Raw genomic sequence first — 18117 nt, 5'->3', positions numbered from 1 at the left:
TTTCTTAGCTCTTTCTTAGCTCTGGGTGGGCAAAAAGTTGCATGTGTATCAATGAGCTCTAGCCTCCTGGGGGCAGGGTTGATATTCTTGGTGCCAAAGATGCTATGACTTACACCACCCACCATCACATCAATCAATGAGCCTTTTATTCTACCTGGTTTGAACCTTCCTCTCCCCTGCCTTGAAGCCCTGCTTTACCAGGGCTATTTATGGAATTCGTATCATAAATATTTGCAGGTAACACATTTACTGTAGGTAACACATTTTATTATGATTTTATTATGTAATCTCTTTTCCCGGAGTTTTGCAAGTAAAGATTGCATAAGAACCAACTTTTTATTTGTCCTAAGTTCCACCCTACAGAACCAGGCCATATTACAATTGCTTGATGCACAAGACTCAGTGACTCAATAAATACTTTACAAAAATAATGTATTTTTTTTCTTTCTTAAAACATAAAAAAATTAGGTTTTCCTAGACTTGAGTTCCTCTCCTTGTTTTTATATTTATTTACTGAGACTATATTGTGGAGAAAAAAATTGTTAAGCTGGTATTAAAATAAAATAGATGAAATGAAGTTCATGATTTCTCCCCATTTGTTTTGCATTTTTTCTTTGGAAAAGTGCTACTCCTTGTTTTTATGTCTGACCTTCCTGTAGCCTTCTGAACCTATTAAGGCATGAGCAGAAATTCTATTCTGGGGTCTTTTAGTAGAATCATAGCATTGTGTTAATATTGGCCTTTGTTTTAAAGTCCATTTAAAACCAGGCCTCAGATTTTCTCCTAAAATACCCATTTGCCCCCCACTCCCTACCCAGGCTGAGGCAAGGGCATTTTGGAAGCTGAGACTTCATCAAGGTACCTCACTGGCTAACTAACACTTGGTTTCAGGTGGGTGTTTCCTTGTTTTGATATCTTTCTGTTGAATTCTTTATTTTTAAAGAAGTCATTACTACAAAATTCCCCTTCTCTTCCATCTCCCTAAGCCCCTTTCTGAACTCTCATGGAAGTGATTAAATAGTTTCACGATGACAACTCCAGAGAAAAGGTGACGTATAAGTCACATTCATATTAAATAAGTTATATATAAAAACCGCTTATCACGTTTACAACTTCGTTCTCTTTGCCCCTTTGCTTCTCTCGGAAATGCTGGATCCGGGGTGTGAGTTGAATCCCACCTGCTATGACCTCCAGGTTCTTCTTCCAGCTTCTTTCTCCCCATCCTCCTGAGGACATCCCCCCTAGGAAGAGTTCCAAGGAAGCCGTTGGCATTGAAGAGGCAACGGTGGCTTCAGATGGCAGTCACAAGGGCCTGGCGCACACCCCTAGTGTAACTTATGACAAATACTCACATGGTATATGTACATATACATGTATGCGGGTAAGAGGGACTCTGTGCCAGGTGGCGGATCAGTGCAGTGTGTTTGTGTCATGAACAACAGAGGTGGTGTCTCTTTAATACTCTCTGGCCTCTTGAAACTGCTTGATATAATCTTCGTCCGAGGGGCTCTCTGTGCACTTCTGTCCGTTGTTGGGAGGCCGGGCCTCGTTATACCTGCTCCAGTCGCCCTTGCAGATAATCCAGGGCAGGATGTCCACTTTGTAGTGGAGCTCCGCTGAGAACTCAGTGCTGATGAGATTGGGCGTCCCCGCCCCTTTGCCCCTGGTGATGAGCTGCATGTTGTCGCCATAGCAACAGTGCTGGGCGGCCAGTGTGGTGCTCTCCAGGGACAGCATGGAGCGAATGCAGTACCGGGCCGTGGGCTTGTAGATCTCCAGCTTCTCCTTGGGCCCGCTGGCATCCTTCCAGCGGAAGTCCTTGCGCTTGATGCGGTCGAAGATGTCGGCCGTGCTGTAGGCCACCTCGGTGGGGTAGGAGCAGGGGCAGCTGGGCAGGTCGTTGATCACCTTGTGCATGTACTTCTTTAGGAACTCGCTCTTGCAGCTCATCCAGCGCTCACAGCTGTCCGTGTCTGAAACGGGCCAGAGAAACCCTCTGATCGCATGCAAAACCGGCTGCCTGACGACTTTAAAGTCAACCTCTCTCTTCCCTGACTGGCAGCCCCTGGAACCCCCCAGGCCATGGGTGAACACGATCATGGCCCTTGAACTTGGGGACTTTGTTCTCGGCCCCACCAACTCCTTAATTTATATTATGAAAACTTTTCACATACATAGAAAAGTGGAGAGGATATACGTATACAATGACTACCCAGATGCCATCACCTAGACTTAATCATCACTGTATTTCCCTCATTAAAATTTTTTGTGGAAAGATATGATATTATTACCCCTAAGTTTTAGTAGGCGTCTACAAAAAAAGGAGGATAATTAAACCATATTTTCCATGTTTTCCTAGATAACCGTAACCCCATTTCCACCCATAACAAAACGAACAATAATTCAGAGGGCCATTTTGAATCTCCTCTCTAAATAAGCGATGAGTGGCAGAAAATGCCTCAAAGGGATATTTGTAGGACTAAGTTTTATTTCTGCCACTCACTGACTGTTTTAAACTAGGCTAGTGGCCTAACCTCTTAACCTTAGGCAGGAAAGAGTTAACAACCGTTACATGCAAATCCCTATGATAAGAGGTCTCAAAGAGGAAGAGGCTGGTGGTCCCTGCTTTTAGGGAATTTAATATTTAGGCCAGGGGACACTGACCTGTAGACTTTGAGCCAGAACCTGCCCCAAGAGGTGTGTAGTGTTTGGCCTTACGGTATTAAAAAATATTGAATTAATTGCCAACGTTTAAGAATTATGTGATTCCACTTATTAATGTAGGTTCCTGGTTTCATTTGAAAAACCCAAAGATAGGTTGACGTCAGTCCTGCATTGCCTTGTGAACAGGTAACCAGTGACCGCTTCTTGGTCAAGACAGGAGGTCCCCAGTTCACCACAGTCCCTACCTGATCCCGTCACTCATGGGTGGGTGTTCGCTCTTGGTCCCTTAGTCATGAGAGTTCAGGACCTCTGGTTTAGTGAATGTCTCAGTTTGTGTTTTCCCAGACCCTGAGACAAAGATGCCAGTGAAAACGGTTCTTTGGGAAGTGATTCTGGGAAACACCAGCAGGGAGCAGGGAGGTGGGACAGGGAAGGGAGGGTGGCAATATGGGATGTGGATCAAACAAGTAACCACTGTAGAAACTGAAGCATCTTCCCTTTGGACCTGGGAAACCCATCCAGTGACAGGGGGGAACTTTACCCAAGCCCCGTGATTTTGGGAAACAGCCTAGGTTAAGACTTTCCCTCACCCTTGCGCATTCTGGAAAACCACTTACTGTAAGAACCCTCTTCCCCGCAGGACTTGATAAGACTCACAGCTGCTGCCTTGTTTACCTATGACAAAACCACACACAGACCCTCCAGATTCCCTTTCTTGGTCTCATAAATGATTAGCTAAACTGCTCATTCCCAATCAGAACAAAACGCATCCCAACTAAACTTTAGTTAATATTCTCCCCTTCTTTCAAGCCCCTGAACTTTTTTTTTTTAACTTTTTATTTTGTATTGGAGTATAGCCGATTAACAATGTTGTGATAGTTTCAGGTGCACAGCAAAGTGACTCAGCCATACATATACATGTATCCATTCTCCCCCAGACTCCCCTCCCATCCGGGCTGCCACATAACATTGAGCAGAGTTCCCTGTGCTATACAGAAGGTTCTTGCTGGTTGCCCTTTTTAAATATAGCAGTGTGTACATGTCAACCCCAAGCTCCCTAACTAGTCCTTTCCTCCACCCTTCCGCCCCTGTAACCATAAGTTCATTCTATAAAAGTCTGTGAGTCCGTTTCTGTTTTGTAAATACGTTCATTTGTATCATTTCTTTTTAGATTCCGCATGTAAGCGATATCATATTATATTTCTCAAGCCCCTGAACTTTGACCTACCCTCTGCCTGGGCCAGCATATAGCCTCTCCTTAGGGGTCCCTACCGAAAATAGGCTGGTCTCAAGGCAGAACATTCTCTGATGCCCTATCTGATCTCACCAGCCTTCCATCCCACTGCCTCACGTGGGGTTCTTCTAGCCTTATTTACTCCTCTGTAAAAGAAAACCCTTTTGCCTAACCCTTGAGATGCTTGCAGGCCTATAGACACAGTGTTTTCTCTATTGCAAATAGGCCTTTTCCCTTTTGCAATATTCCTTTGAATACAGTCTTTGAAGAGAGATGTTTTATTTTATTTGGCGGGGATCTGAGTATTATCCACCAGTTCCCATCAATCACTGATAGGGGGCTGCTCCTGGACTTCTGGATGACCATGGATTCATGGGCTGGTGGCTCTGGGGGCCAGAGCACGCTGTCAGGCAAAGAACCACAGGGGCTGCTGGGGTGTAGGGACGTGGTGTGGGCAGTGGCATGTTTCCCATCGCGTGTGGCTCAGGAGGCTGCAGCGGGTAAGGTGAGCCATATCTAAGACCGCCCACCATGGTGGAATGTGGGGTGCGTTAAGGGGGCCAAAGCAAAAAGTCCCACCGGTGCTAAAAAGTGTCATTTCTATCAGTGCAAGTCAGGGGGTGCTTCAAGGAGTGTGTGACACCGGGCTGGCCCTGGAGCTCTTCAGGGCTGCATGGTGCCCACAAGTGTCCTGCTCAGAGCTCCGGCAAGGAAGCCTGCTGGGGGCACTTTGCTGCCTGGTGGCCTCCAGCTGTAGCCGCTGTGGATCTGCCGTGGTTTTCACATCCACGTTGTGCTCCCCCGGGGCTGCTCTCGGTCGATGACTGAGCCTTGCACGGGTGCTGCCCAACGGGGGACCCCTTTGTCAGGCAGCCTTTGCTGGGGGTCCCCGTTGGCATGGCCGAGACTTTCTCAAGCTGCTCTAAGGCTCTTGCTTCCCAGTCCTCCTTCCTTCCCTCCCTCCCTTTGCAGGGGTCAGGCCTGCATCTTGGTCTGAAAGCCTTCCCTGCCTACTCCTGCTGCTTCCCCTCTATCCTTCCCGGGCGCTTCCCCAGTGACTCTCTTGAATGTCCAATCCCACCTCAGAAGGCTGGACCTGACTCAGACTACATACAAGGGCAGAGATGGGGCCGGGTGAGGGGAGGGCCATCCAGGTTGGTATTAAGTGTGCAAACCACAGTTAAGCAGAAGAAGTCTGGGGGCAGGGTGCATGTTCAGTTTCCCTGGAGCAGAGGCTATAGGGAAGGAAGGTTGCTAGTGTCAGGTCATGGGGTCTTCAGTGTGGTTTAGGCTCGTTTCAGAGGGCACTAGGGAACCACTGAAAGTTTCTGAGTGACGGTGAGCTCTTCACTGAGCTATGCAGTAGGAAGAAAGATTCAGTGCTGATGCCAGTTGTAAGAGCCCAGGTGAGACACTCTGGGAGGAAACAGCGGGTGGGATCAAGAGTAGTCGGGGAGGTAGGGCTGCCAGGCCTTGGTGGGCTTGGGGGGAAGGGAGGAAGGTATCAGAAGTGACTCTCCAGCTCTGACCCAGGTGACTGGGAGGCTGGTGGTGTCATGAGTGAAAATCAAACGGTTGGGCTTGGGGGGCAGCTTGCAGGGGTGCTCAGGTTTCTCTTGAGGGATATGAGAAAGAGAGAGCTGGGGCACCTCCCAGGAGCTCGGAAAGGCCTGGTCTAAGATGAAACACCTGGGCTCTTGTGCCAGACTGCCTGGGATCGAATCCCAACTCAAGTATTTAGTGGCTCTGTGACCCTGAGCAAGGTATTCTACCTCACTGTGCTTCAGTTTTCTCATCTCTAAACTGGGTATAAAAATTGCACCGATCTCAAAAAGTGCAATGAGGATTAAACCAGAGGGAAAGCGGGGAGTACACAGAACAGGGCTGAGGATGCTGCCTGCGGGGATGGGCTGAATGCTATGATTCCATCCCTGAGAGCCCCTGACTGAGCAGTTGCACAGAGATTGGAGGGTCCATCCTGGGAAGTGTGTGTCTGCAAAGCCAGTGGGGGTCTCCCTTAGAGGGCAGGGTTTTCAGAAACAAAATTCAGCGAAGCCCCAGAAAATAGCTTTGTAATTTTCCTCCAGAGTAGAAGGTCATCATAATTCATGTACAGGACATAGGTCCTTTGACTTATTTTTTATCAAATTTACATGGAGTATTCAGTGTGAATGTTCTCAATGCTTTACAAGTATTAACTCGTTTCACTCTACAATAGGTCTAGGAGGTAGTCACCATTACCTTAGACCATTTTACAGATCAGAAAACTGAGGCAGAAGTAGGTTAAGAAACTTGACCTTGTGCTAGTCAAGCTTTTCTCATCTCTGCTGGGCGTCTTCTACATCCTTATTCCACATTTTTCCTTGCCATGGAAGGCCGCCCTGTATGCACCAGATCTGTGGGCTCCCTGAGCCCTGGTTTCTAATTGGGGTGAGCCAATGGGAGGACCGGGTCAGGGACCAGAGGGAGGGAGGAGCGAAGTCAGGGTATTATTCCCGAGGCTCCTCCCTCACTGTTACAGGTTGGCTACCTCCTTCTGGGAGCCGGAAGTACTGTCAGGCAGCTCTCTCTACACAGTGGCTCTGGGAACCACTCCTTCCCCTGGTCCCTTCAGGCCAGTGGGTGGTAAGGGCTCCCCATGCTCGCCAGCCCCAGGGTTCTGTACAAACCCTTCTTGGTTTCCATCCACCTGCTCACACCTTTGCCAAAAGGCCCTCATCAAATGCTCCTCTATTACCTGATCTGCGTGTGAGCCTTGTCTGCTCCTGCCCAGAACCTGCCTGACCCGCCAGCCCCCCTCATCCCTGTGTGTCCTCAGCTGCCCACTGGGCGCAGCTGGTCCCATCCCCTGTGAAAGGGCAAATAGCTGCCTGCCTGTGGGGTGAGATATGGGGAGGCCTGAGACGCTCTCTTCCCCAAAAGCCCATCTTGTTGTTTTATCATTTTATGCAAAATTCCCGCAAGTAGTCTTTAATTTTTTTTTTTTGGTCAAATGCATTGTGTGTGCAGAAGGCTTCTGCTAATGGTGTTTTGGTTGCATGTGAAGGGCTGTGATGGAAACCCCGGGCAACAGAATTTCCAAACTGCCTCCAGTGTGGCTGAGGAGGGCAGAGTGAAGAGGTGAGGAAAGGGTTTTGGGGGGTCGCAAAAAGAAATGGGGCAGAAGGAGTCTTACCGCTCTGTAATATAGAATTACATCCAGAAACACGTGGAGCTATTTTTATTCAGCAAGCTTTCCCCTTGCTGAGTAGACACTTTCAATTTTGTTTGGTCCACGTTCATTGTACTTGCTCTAGCATTTTCGAGCAGATGAGTAGCAGGGTGTACCAAAGGGTTACGAAAGATTCACGTGGCGGGGAGTGAGATGGGGGAGGCATAATGTCGAGAAATTTCTCGTTCTCTTCCTTCCTCCCCCACCCCCCGTCCTTCTGCTGGAAAACTGACATCACCATATCTTGATTTTACTGGGGACACTCGGTGAGAGTTGGGAGAAGAGATGCCCTGAGGCTCGAGGCCCGAGTGTGGACGGATCCCGAGCTAGGGGCAGGGCGTCCCGCCTGCATGCTATGGATACTGCGTGGCTGGCGGGGCAGATACAGCAGGGCTGCTGGGCTCTGTCTGGTGCAGGAGGAATGGGGCGGCTGCTCTCTCTTGCTTGGTGTATATTCAGCGAGCAAGAAGTATGCTGAGAAAATTGGACCCCGTAAGAGGAAAACGAAACATTTAAATGGATCCAAGGATGGCACGGCAAAGGCAGAAGGAATCTCCAAAACGCTAGATCAATATTTGGATGGAAAAGAAAAAAAAAACAAACTTTCCTTACCAACTTCGAACAGTTTGGTGGCATTAAACTCTTCACTTCCCGCAAGCAGACTCACTTCGGTGGCAGCTGTCCTGAAGGTGTCTTCGATTCCTAAACACAGACAGGAGCTCATTTTCCCTAGTTATATGGAAGTCAGCCCTCCACCCCCTACCCCACCCCCCCAGCCCCACTGGCAAATAAAAAAAACAAATACACTTGAATAAAGCCTTTTTTGTATTCATTACTACTCATGGGCAGAAACTTGCCAACAGAGGAAACAGTAAAAAGCAGGTAGAGAGCATAAAATATATTAAAACCCTAGATACCATTTGCAGCATGAAATCAGATCCAAATGTGCCTGAATGTGCCTAAGGAACTCATTCCTTGGGCCTAGGAATGGGATTTTGGGCGGTGCGGGACACACGTCAGGATGGCTGTCTATCTAGAGCTGTCAGGATGGCAAACTAAACTAGAGGCTGTAGAGCGTAGTGGTTAACAACTTGTCTCATGGTCAACACCAGTCTTAAGGACTGACTCACTGGGTCCAAATCATTACTAGCTGTGTGACCTTGGGCAAGCCCTGGAACATCTGTGTGACTCAGTTTTCACATCCGTAAATGGGGAGGACCAATGACCCAGCTCGTAGTGCTGAATGAATTAAATGAGTTATGTGTAAAGAAAGCACATAGAGTACCAAGTGGTAAGTGTTGGCTGACATTTTTCCCTTGAATATTTGTCTAGTTCATTTTGAGGATGCAGCAGTCCATAGCCAAAGACCCGATCTCTCATATGCTGGGACTTTTAGCATTACTGATGATGTTTCAAAAAGAATAAGCTGGGGGAGCGATGAATTGGGAGTTTGGGATTAGCAGATGCAAACTATTATATATAGAATGGATAAACAACAAGGTCTTACTGTGTAGCACAGGGAACTATATTCAATATCCTGTGATAAACCATAATGGAAAAGAATATGAAAAAGAATGTATATATATATATGTATAACTGAGTCACTTTGCTGTACAGCAGAAGTTAACACAACATTGTAAATCAACTATACTTGAATGAAATAAATTTTTTTAAAACCCCCAAATTCAACATTTAAAAAAAAGAATAACCTGGGCTTGTTATTACTTGCTCTGAGCGACTGAACCTAGCTTGCCTCAAACTTCCTGGCTCCCTCCCCTCCTCAAATGACCACCCCCACCCAGGCTTCCTTTGCAAACAGGAATCCCCTGTAAATGGGGGCAGTCAGGAGAGGAAGGAGCGTGGAACGTGGATTATTTGTTGGAGAACCTTGACTGTCTTGCTAAGCATGAGTTGATTTCCTTTAAGGGGCTCTCTCTGGTTTTATGTGAGGCCCCTAGCACTTATTTGTATGGTCAGCCTAAGGGACAAACTTTTACAGTGTAATCACTGCAAGGCCAGGGAGATGGCCTGTCCCATGAGTTTTTCCAGTAGAGCTGAGAATCAAGACACCAAAAAAGGAAAGAGATCCTGCAAAAGGAGATCCTTCATGTTCAAGGGAGCCCTGAAAAGCTGGAAGAGTCAAGAACAGAAAGGCAGAAAGGATGGAAGGAGGGCAAGTTCAGATGAGAAGAAAATGTATGAACAGGGCTGCTGGCCACTCTGCTCTCAGTGGTGAGAGAAAACGAGAAGGAAACATTCAAAATGGCGGCAGGGAAGATACCTGCTATCAAGATATCTAGGTCTACTGCTTTAGGTCTGGGTGCCAGCTCTGGGAGAGAAAGCAATAAGCAAGCCCGCCCAAGCCCTGACATTAAATGCTGTCTGTATTCACCTGTGGCTGAGCCCGATACCCTTCCGCTTGACAGAGGTGTAAGAGTCTAATGGTTAAGAACATGGATTCTGGAATCAGACTGCCTAGATTCAAATCCCAGCTGGACCACTTGCTGCCTGTGTGACTCTAGGCAAGTTAGCCTGTGTGCCCCAGTTTCCACAGCTGCCTAATGAGTACCATCATCAATAGCTAGTTCATGAGGTTATTGTGAGGATTAGATGAAGTAACACATGCAAAGACCTTAGAAATTTGCTTGATACTTAAATACTCAAAAAGGCCTACTCTTCATGAACCTCGTTATCATCTTTTTCCCTTCTTCATCTTCCCAATCTTCACCTTCATCTTTATCTTCATTTTCTTTTGTTTCGTCTTATCTTCATCATCATCTTCTTCTTCTTCCCCTCCTTATCTTCTTCATTTCTTCCTGCCTTCCTCCTCTTCTCCCTTCTCATATTATTATTATTTATTGGTTTATTTCTACCCATTCAAATCCCATCCCACCAGACTTCTAACTCAGCTGCATTATGATGAACACCGGAAAGATCAGGACAAGCATCTTGATGGTTGTTTCACTTTTGGAAATCCACCTGCATGGCTGACGGGGGCTAGAACTGCCTCTTCTCATACCATCAGCCCTGTTTTCTGCATACACCCCCTTTGCTATCACACACATCGCCAATCTGATCTCTCTCCTCAGAAATCCCTTTGCTCTTCCAATTTTTTGTTCTAAATCTCAGCCTGAGAGATTTAGAACAGAGTTTCTAGGGGTAGAAAAAGGAAGTCTGGGGTGTGGGGATCAAATGTTCTGCCTCTGAAATTTCTTTCAGAGGAAGCCATTTGGAGCGTGTGATTTCTTGGAAGAGCCCGAGATAGTATTTTAGGCTGGTTTTCTACCTGACCATGGGGAACACATGGTAGATGGAAAACTATAGACCAGGAGTTGGTAAACTTTTATGTAAAGGGTCAGAAAGTAACTATTTTAGGCTTTGTGGTTCACATATGGTCTTTTTTTATTGAAGTATAGTTGATTCACAATGTTGTGTTAGTTTCAGATGTATAGCAAAGTGATTCAGATATATATACATGTATATATATATATAATTTTCCATTATAGGTTATTACAAGATATTGAATATAATTCCCTGTGCTATACAGTAGGTCCTTGTTGTTTATCTATTTTATATATAGTAGTTTGTATCTGTTAATGCCAAATTCCTAATTTATCCCTCCCTGTTGGTAACTGTAAGTTTGCTTTCTGTGTCTCCGAGTCTATTTTTGTTTTGTAAATAAGTTCATTTCACATATGGTCTTGGTTGCATATTCTTCCTCCTCCTCTCTCTCTTCTTCCTCTTCCTCCTTCTTCATAACCCTTTAAAAATGTGTGGGCCATACTGACATGGGCCGTGGTTTGATAACTACTGCTATAGACACTATTATTTTTCACCCCAATATGGCCTCTTACCAAGTTTGTAATTAGTTAAGTTTTTAAAACACTGACAATGCAGTTTAAAGTGATACTTAACTGCCAAGCTGCCCCAATTTGCTCCCTCTAGAGCCTTCAGCAACTCTCAGGCTAACACATGGTTTTTCTGTAGACGGCCATTAAGCCTCTGGTCCTGGCTTTCTTATTAGACCATGAACGCCTGTCTTCATGTGTCTCTTTAAGGTACAACCCATCCCACATCAAAGGCTCAAATTAACCAGAGTCCCTCCTTTAAATTAAGTACATGGTGGCATTGTCTTCTAAGTCACAGTTACTGCAATTGTGTATAAGGCTCAGAAAATCCATCTTTTCATCCACTAAGCTCATTACTCGTCTCTTGTCCCAGTCTGGTCAGAATTCTTAGGAAAATGGTTGCCCTGTAAGAAGTCAATTTCTATAAGTTTTTAAATATAAACTAAAAGCTTCCCCAGACTCACAGATATAGAGAACAAATTAGTGGTTACCAGTGGGGGGGGGGGGGAGGGACAATATAGGGGTGGGGGGGTGGTAGGTACAAACTGTTGGGTATAAGCTAAGCTACAGGGATGTATTGTATACAACATGCGGAATATAGCTAATATTTTGTAATAACTGTAAATGGAGTGTAACCCTTAAAAATTGTATAAAAAGATAAAAAAATAAAATAAAAAAAAAGCTGCCCTTGAATGTGGAGCCACACCCCTGCGTAAACCCACCTGGGCAGTTTGGGCGGTCACACGTCCTAGATTCCGTTGCAGTGCACGCGTAGCCACAAGACCTGGTCCGTTTCTGGTTGCCGTTCCCACAGGTGACGCTGCAAACAGACCAGAGACTCCAGTCTCCCTCACCGTCTGTGGAATCTGGAACAGAACCAGGGAGGTGGTCACCAGCCTTGGCCAAAGAGTCCCCAAATCTCCCCCACTGAACTGCCAGCCAACTGTCCATTTCTGACGTTCCCACCGTTAGAGGGGGCCAGATGCCAGCTGGAGTCGAAAGCCTATGGCTCCAGGGTTCATTTTAGGGATTAGCTTAGTAATGGCAGGGACTCTGTCTGAGGTTTTGGGCACATGGCCAGGGAGGGCCTGCCCCCTAGAAGGTGCCCAATAAGTGCTTGTTGAGAATGTGTACATTCACAGAGTGTGGAGCCATGGAATAATATGGTAGGGATTTTCCAAAATGACCACCATCAGTTCCTTCATACACAAAGAGAGGAGTCACATGAAGGGCCCCCAAAACACTACACATGGGAATGAAGCCTTCTTGGACCTTCCAGGCACTTCTCAGTGGACAGCTGAACTCAGCTGATGCCATTGGCAGTAGAAGAGATGCCCAGTGGGGCCCCATCTGAACTCCTGAGCCACAGAATCATGAGAAATAATACACTGCTGATGTTTTAGTCACCAAGTTTTGGAATGGTTTGTTATGCAGCAGTAGATAACTGATACATAATGGTAAAGCTAGAAATGGTCCTTGAGGTCATCACTCAACATCCCTTCAACAAATACTGAGCCCCTATTATGTGCCAGGCACAAATCAGGGTATGTGAGATATATCATTAAATAAAGCTTTCAAAGATCTCTGCCCTGTGTTACTAATATTTTTGTGAGAAGATTCAGACAATAATCAATAAACACAAAAAAATGAGTAAATTATACAATATATCAGAAATCGATGAGTGGTATGGAAAAAGGAGAAGTGGACCAGACTAGGGGGGCCTGGAAGTGTGAGATCCGTGAGACAGGTTGGTATGTTATCTAGACTAACTTCCTCTTTTTAAAAGTAAGGAAACTAAGTCCTGGAGTGCTTGGGTGACCCATTCAAGGTCATAAGGGTAAGAGGAAGGAAAGCTTGGGCCCTAGTGCTAAATCTTTGATCTCTAAAGCTTGACCCTTTCTGCAGCATCTCCCCTCTGAACTACCTTTTCTTGCTTTATCCAAATCTTCCTCCAGACTTGGGGCCTCTGCCAGGGCCAAGCAAAGAGCCCCAGACATGTGCCTTGCAGGGAAGGGGTCCGCTCTGCTCAGAACAGGTCTCGGTGATCGTTATTACGAAGGCCTGGCAAGAATGCAGTCCACACATGTTTCTACCTGAACCGCGGGCCCCGTGCCAGGCTCCCAGGCCGTTGTCTACACGGTGATCACTCTGAATGCCGCTCAGGCAAACCCAGGGCCACTGAGTCTCAGCCCATCATGCAGAGTTGGTGGGGGGATTCCTGGTCCTCTTCCCTAACCCAGAGCCAAGAGTCTGCTCACACCTCACCTGCTCCCAGGGGCCCCATCCGTTTCTCCCCACTTCCCAAAAGGGATTTTTCCAAACTTTGATTTCCTTCTAAGACATGGTTTTCCAACCACAGGGCCAAGCAGATGTTTGAAACTACTGCCTTGTGTGAGGGAGGTGGGCCTGCTTCCCCCTATCAGCTGCCTCTGTCTCTCCCATCTCCTCCTGGGCATCAACGCAGTGGAACTGGACAGACCGCTGAAGAGGGGGCCGTGGCTACTCCCTCCCAGACCTCTTGGTAAACTCTCCGAGAACACGAGGGATGTGCCTGGAACAATCACAGGATAGCACTCCTGTCAGCCGGTGTATCCATGTGTAGCGGGTTATACGCACACGTGAACACACTCAGAGCCTCCTGTGTGAATCACCCGTACCAGATTTTGTTAAAGGCAACAACCAACACACCAAAAAGTCACCAGTAAAGATGATACTGTTTTTAGACTCATAAGAAGGGGGCAGTGTGTCAGTCGGAAAAAGCTGATTAAATCACACAGGTAGAGTCCATGTCACCTGTGGGGTGGGTACCGGCCTAAGACATGATCCAATGATGCCAAGAGGTGTCCTGCTTGGCTCAGAAGAAGCAACGGGGCCTCAACCATCTAGAAATTTCTGGCGACCTTTCCTCCCTGTTGCAATAATTTTGGGAAATATCATCCCTGAACTTTGGGATTTTAGCATTAAACATACCATTTTGGAATCTCTGCCGGAGGTAATTTCTTGTTTTGGTTTCTTGGTTCTGAATTACTGAATGCTAATACTGTGTCTGATGATGTGAAAAATGACTTCCATAATTCTTCTCCCTGTATCCACCCCATTGGTTACTACCTTTTCACACCAACCCTAGTCTGGGCCATGTGACTTGCTCTGGCCAATGAGAAAATAGCAAATATAGTGCAAACAGAGGCTAGAAAAGTGCTTGTGCATTAGGGTTTGCCTTCTCACTGTAGAAAAGTCTTCCACCACCACATGAAGAGCCCGGACTAGCGTCCTGGAGGGTGAGGGACCAGAAGGAGAGAGGCCCAGATATCCCAGCACCCCCCGATGTCCAGCTAGGACCCCATCATTGTGAATGAAGCCATGCTAAACTGTGCAGCCCCAGCCAAGCCAGCCCTGGGCAGAAGAACAGTCCAGACAATCTGCAGACTCTTGAGAGAGAAGACATTTGTTCTTTTAAGCCACTAAGTTTTAGGGGTGGTTTCTAAAGCAGCAAAAGCTAACTGTCACAAATACACTATAACAACCCTCCCTATGCTATGCTCTCTGGATGGCTAGCAGACCCTGGAACCTTGACGGATTTATTACTTCACTAAGTGGCTGTCTCCGTGTCTTTATTTTATTTTATTTATTTATTAAAAATTTTTTTTTCTTTTTAAAGATCCAAATCACATTTAATGAGATTAAAAACTACTAAACCTGAGGTTTATTTATTTATTTTTAATGGATAGGATTAATGGCAGATTCAACACGGCAAAAAAAAAAAAAGATTGGTAAACTTTAAGACATAACAATAGAAACTATCCAAAATGAAACAGGGAGAAAAAGATGGATTAAAATGAACAGAGCATTGATGAATTGTGGAACAACCTAAAGCATCCAAATACACATGTAATTATAGTCCCCAAAGTGGGAGGGCAGGGGTGGAAGTGGGGGTTATAGAAAAAATATTTGAAGAAATAATGGCCCCAAATTTCCCAAATATAATGGAAACTGTAGACCCACAGATCCAAGAAATGCAACAAACCCCTAGCACAAGAAGCATGAAAAAGACCACACCAAGGCCATGTCTTTATTTTAAATGCTCACAAAGCCATTTATTTTCCAAACATTTAAAAATACTGGTCCCCCAAAGTTAGGCACAGAACATGTATACAGCCATGTGGCTGATCATTTCTATTGGGCTAGCAACGAAGTGAAACAACCTCTTGGGGAAAAGTGGGCACGTCAGCCCATTCTCCGGAAGCATCTGTAGCATACAGCCCTCGATGAACACTCCATCCAAGCCCCTCCTCATGGGGATTTCTATTTGTTTAATGTGTTTGCAGCAGAGAAAGAGAATTTCTGACTGGGGGACAAAGCTTTGAGGGCAGTATTCCTTTCTGCTATAATAAAATAAGCCTGTTCTCATTGGCTCACCTACCAGGGCATCACTCAGAGCAGAAGATGAACTTGAGCAGCAGTAATTACAAAGATGACAACAAAGACAGCAGAAAACAGTCCTTGTGAACATTTACATGGTGCTTGGACAGCCCCTATATAGGTGACATCAAAGAGCTTGGTGAGGGCAGAGAACAATCCACAGGGCAGTGGGCTGAGGGCCGGGTTACAGGGATGTTGTTTGAAATTTTAAAGTGGTCATTATATACTTTCAGGGCACTAGAGTTCTGTGGGCCAGTTATAGTGTTTGGACAACTGAAGTGACTTGGGTCTTGGCTCGGCCACTGGAGAGCCTCTACCCTAATCCTAGATGATAGTGGCTGCCAGTTATTGAGGGCCTGCCTTAACCAGTTCCTCTGTCTACACACCCTGATTGAGCTCCTATAACAATCCTGCAAGGTAGATAGAAACACTCTCCTTTTATGGATAAGGAAACTGAGGCTCAGAGAGGTTAAGGTACTTGATTAAGGTCACACAGCTCAAACTTGGCAGAGCTGGGAGTAGATCTGAGATCTGCCTGCTCTGGCCATATCCTGTTCTATATCCTGATATTCCAGGAACTTTGATTCCGGCCCCAGCAGCCCTTTCTTAAGATACTCACTTATGTGGCCATAATTTAACATTACAAAGAAAAACCCTTGCAAAAAATCACTGTGGGATCTATTAAAATAAGGCCATGACCCATCAGAGAATTGCAAAGAACTGAGTCCCTGCCCAGTTACACTAAGCCGTGTCCATCTGATTTCATTATGCAGGTTATTCAGAGCAATCTGGGGAATGGTATACTACTATTTGAAAGAAAAATATTTATTTGGACTCTTTCTTTGCCCTGGATGATACCTTAAGTATCTCAAACACATACGGTCCAAAGTTGAGCTGACTCAATCACAATTTAGGTCTAACTATCTTCTGTTGTGTATTTTATAATTTATTCTACAGATGCTGTTACATTCTACTTATTCATCTAGGATTTTTTGAAATACTCTTTGGCCACAGACATTTACATTCTTATTAAAAATCCTGCCTTCAAATATTTGAGATTGACATCTTCCACTAAGCCCAGTTCCTGTGGCAATTGTAGCTGGTCTCAGACGAGGCAGCAAGTCCTCAGGTTCAGTGACGTGCACTGCTTTGCCACTGCATGGACCTCACCTTCCTGGGCTGTATATTCTCTCCTTGTATCCTCCACAGCACCCGACACAGGGATAAATACTTAGAAATTGCTCTATACTTTCTCGTTGATTGAAATAAAAGAGGACTTAGCTCATCTGATGCTGTAAAGAATTCTGGAAATCACATGTTCCCTGTGAGTCAGACTGAGAAGCAGTAATTATTCATCCATGTTGCAAATGCTACTGAGTGACTGTAGCGTGTAAGCTACACACCTACGGTCTCGCTTCTAAAAGTGTGGTCCGAGGGCCAGCAGTGTCAGCTTCACCAGGGCTCCCGGCCCTTTCCGGCATCTACGGCTTCAGAAGCTGCCTTTACCAAGAGCCCCAGGTGATTTGTGTGCACATAAAAGTCTGAGAAGCACTGCTTTAGAGGTATCATAAGGGACAAGATTTTCTTTATAAAGTAGCAATTCTGATGTCTAGTCTAATGATGGTGACGTTACTAAGAGAGACTCTAAAATCATCAAAGATGGGAGTTTCCCCATGACCCAGGGATGCTGTAAGATCCAGATGCAGGGCACTCACTCCCTAGGTATTATAGATCTAGAAAGCTGGGGTGAAGGTGGCTCTGGTAGCCACAGTAACTGCCCCAGCAGAAGCAAATTCTACCCTCAAGACTGAAATGGAGGGAGTATTCTTAATGGTCATAAATTTGGCAGAATATATTCTGTGAAAGCTTTGAAAGCTGTGAAAGATGAAAAAGTTGTTTCTAAGTGGTGGTCTTCAAACTTCAGCAAGCATGAGAATCACCTGCTGACCTTGGTTGAAAAAAGAAAGAAACAAAGAAGCCAAGAAAGACCCCAGGTCTCACTCCTGTACATTCTGATTCAGTAGAAGGACAGTAGTGACCCTTGACCTGGAATGCACATTGGAGTCACCCACAGAGCTTTAAAAAAACCTGATGATTGGGTCCCACCCCCAGAGATCCCAAGATAATTGATCTAGAGAGAAGTCCAGCCATCGGGATTTAAAAAAAATTGCCTAGGTGAGTATGAGCAACCATACTAAGAAACACTGGTGCTTTGGGCCCCACTGTTCCAGATCAGAGCCTGCTGGAGGGCTTGTTCAAACAGATTTTTGAGACCCACCCCAGAGCGTCTGATTCCGTAGGCCTGGAGTGGGGTCTGAAAATTTGCATTTCTATCATGGTGATGCTGATCAACTGGCTTGGGAGCCACACCTGGAAAGCCACTGGTATATAGGGAAGGGGCTGGGGCTCAGGATGGGTGTTAAATTTTAACGGGCAAAGGAGGGATTCTGAGGTCCAGGGTCTGAGCCCCACCCAGAGAGACCTTGTTCCATGTGGTCTGGGCAGACAGGTTCAGCTTTAGTCCTGAACCCAGGTTCAGTTCCACCCTGGCCTTTTCCTCCCATTCCTATCTTCCAATCTAACTGTCCCTTTCTAAATACACTTTACTGTCCTAAAAGATGTGCTATTTACTTAGTTTTCCAGAGAGGCAGAATAACATAGTAGTTAAGAGGACAGACTCTGGACCCAGACTGTCTGAGATGGATCCTAGGTCTTGACCCTTGAGGTCAAAGTTGCTTAAC

The 18117-nt window shown here is 45.8% G+C and overlaps 1 protein-coding gene across 1 annotated transcript in view; it reads right to left on the bottom strand.

Moving 5' to 3' along the window:
- Positions 1 to 1376: 1376 nt before the first annotated feature.
- ISM1 (isthmin 1) overlaps positions 1377 to 18117 on the bottom strand; it is a 77734-nt gene continuing 60993 nt past the window's right edge. Inside the window, exons 4-6 of the mRNA XM_068524828.1 lie at positions 11680 to 11823; positions 7722 to 7811; positions 1377 to 1973 (exon numbers count right to left, since the gene is read on the bottom strand). Of these exons, the coding sequence (XP_068380929.1) occupies positions 1456 to 1973; positions 7722 to 7811; positions 11680 to 11823 (752 nt within the window). The 3' untranslated portion in view covers positions 1377 to 1455. The remainder of the gene's footprint in view (positions 1974 to 7721; positions 7812 to 11679; positions 11824 to 18117) is intronic.

This window comes from Eschrichtius robustus, chromosome 16 (genome assembly GCF_028021215.1).
Source record: "Eschrichtius robustus isolate mEscRob2 chromosome 16, mEscRob2.pri, whole genome shotgun sequence".
NCBI classification, from domain to species: domain Eukaryota; kingdom Metazoa; phylum Chordata; class Mammalia; order Artiodactyla; family Eschrichtiidae; genus Eschrichtius; species Eschrichtius robustus.
Note: the sequence above shows the minus strand (reverse complement) of the source record. Positions and strands in the feature narration are given on the sequence as shown.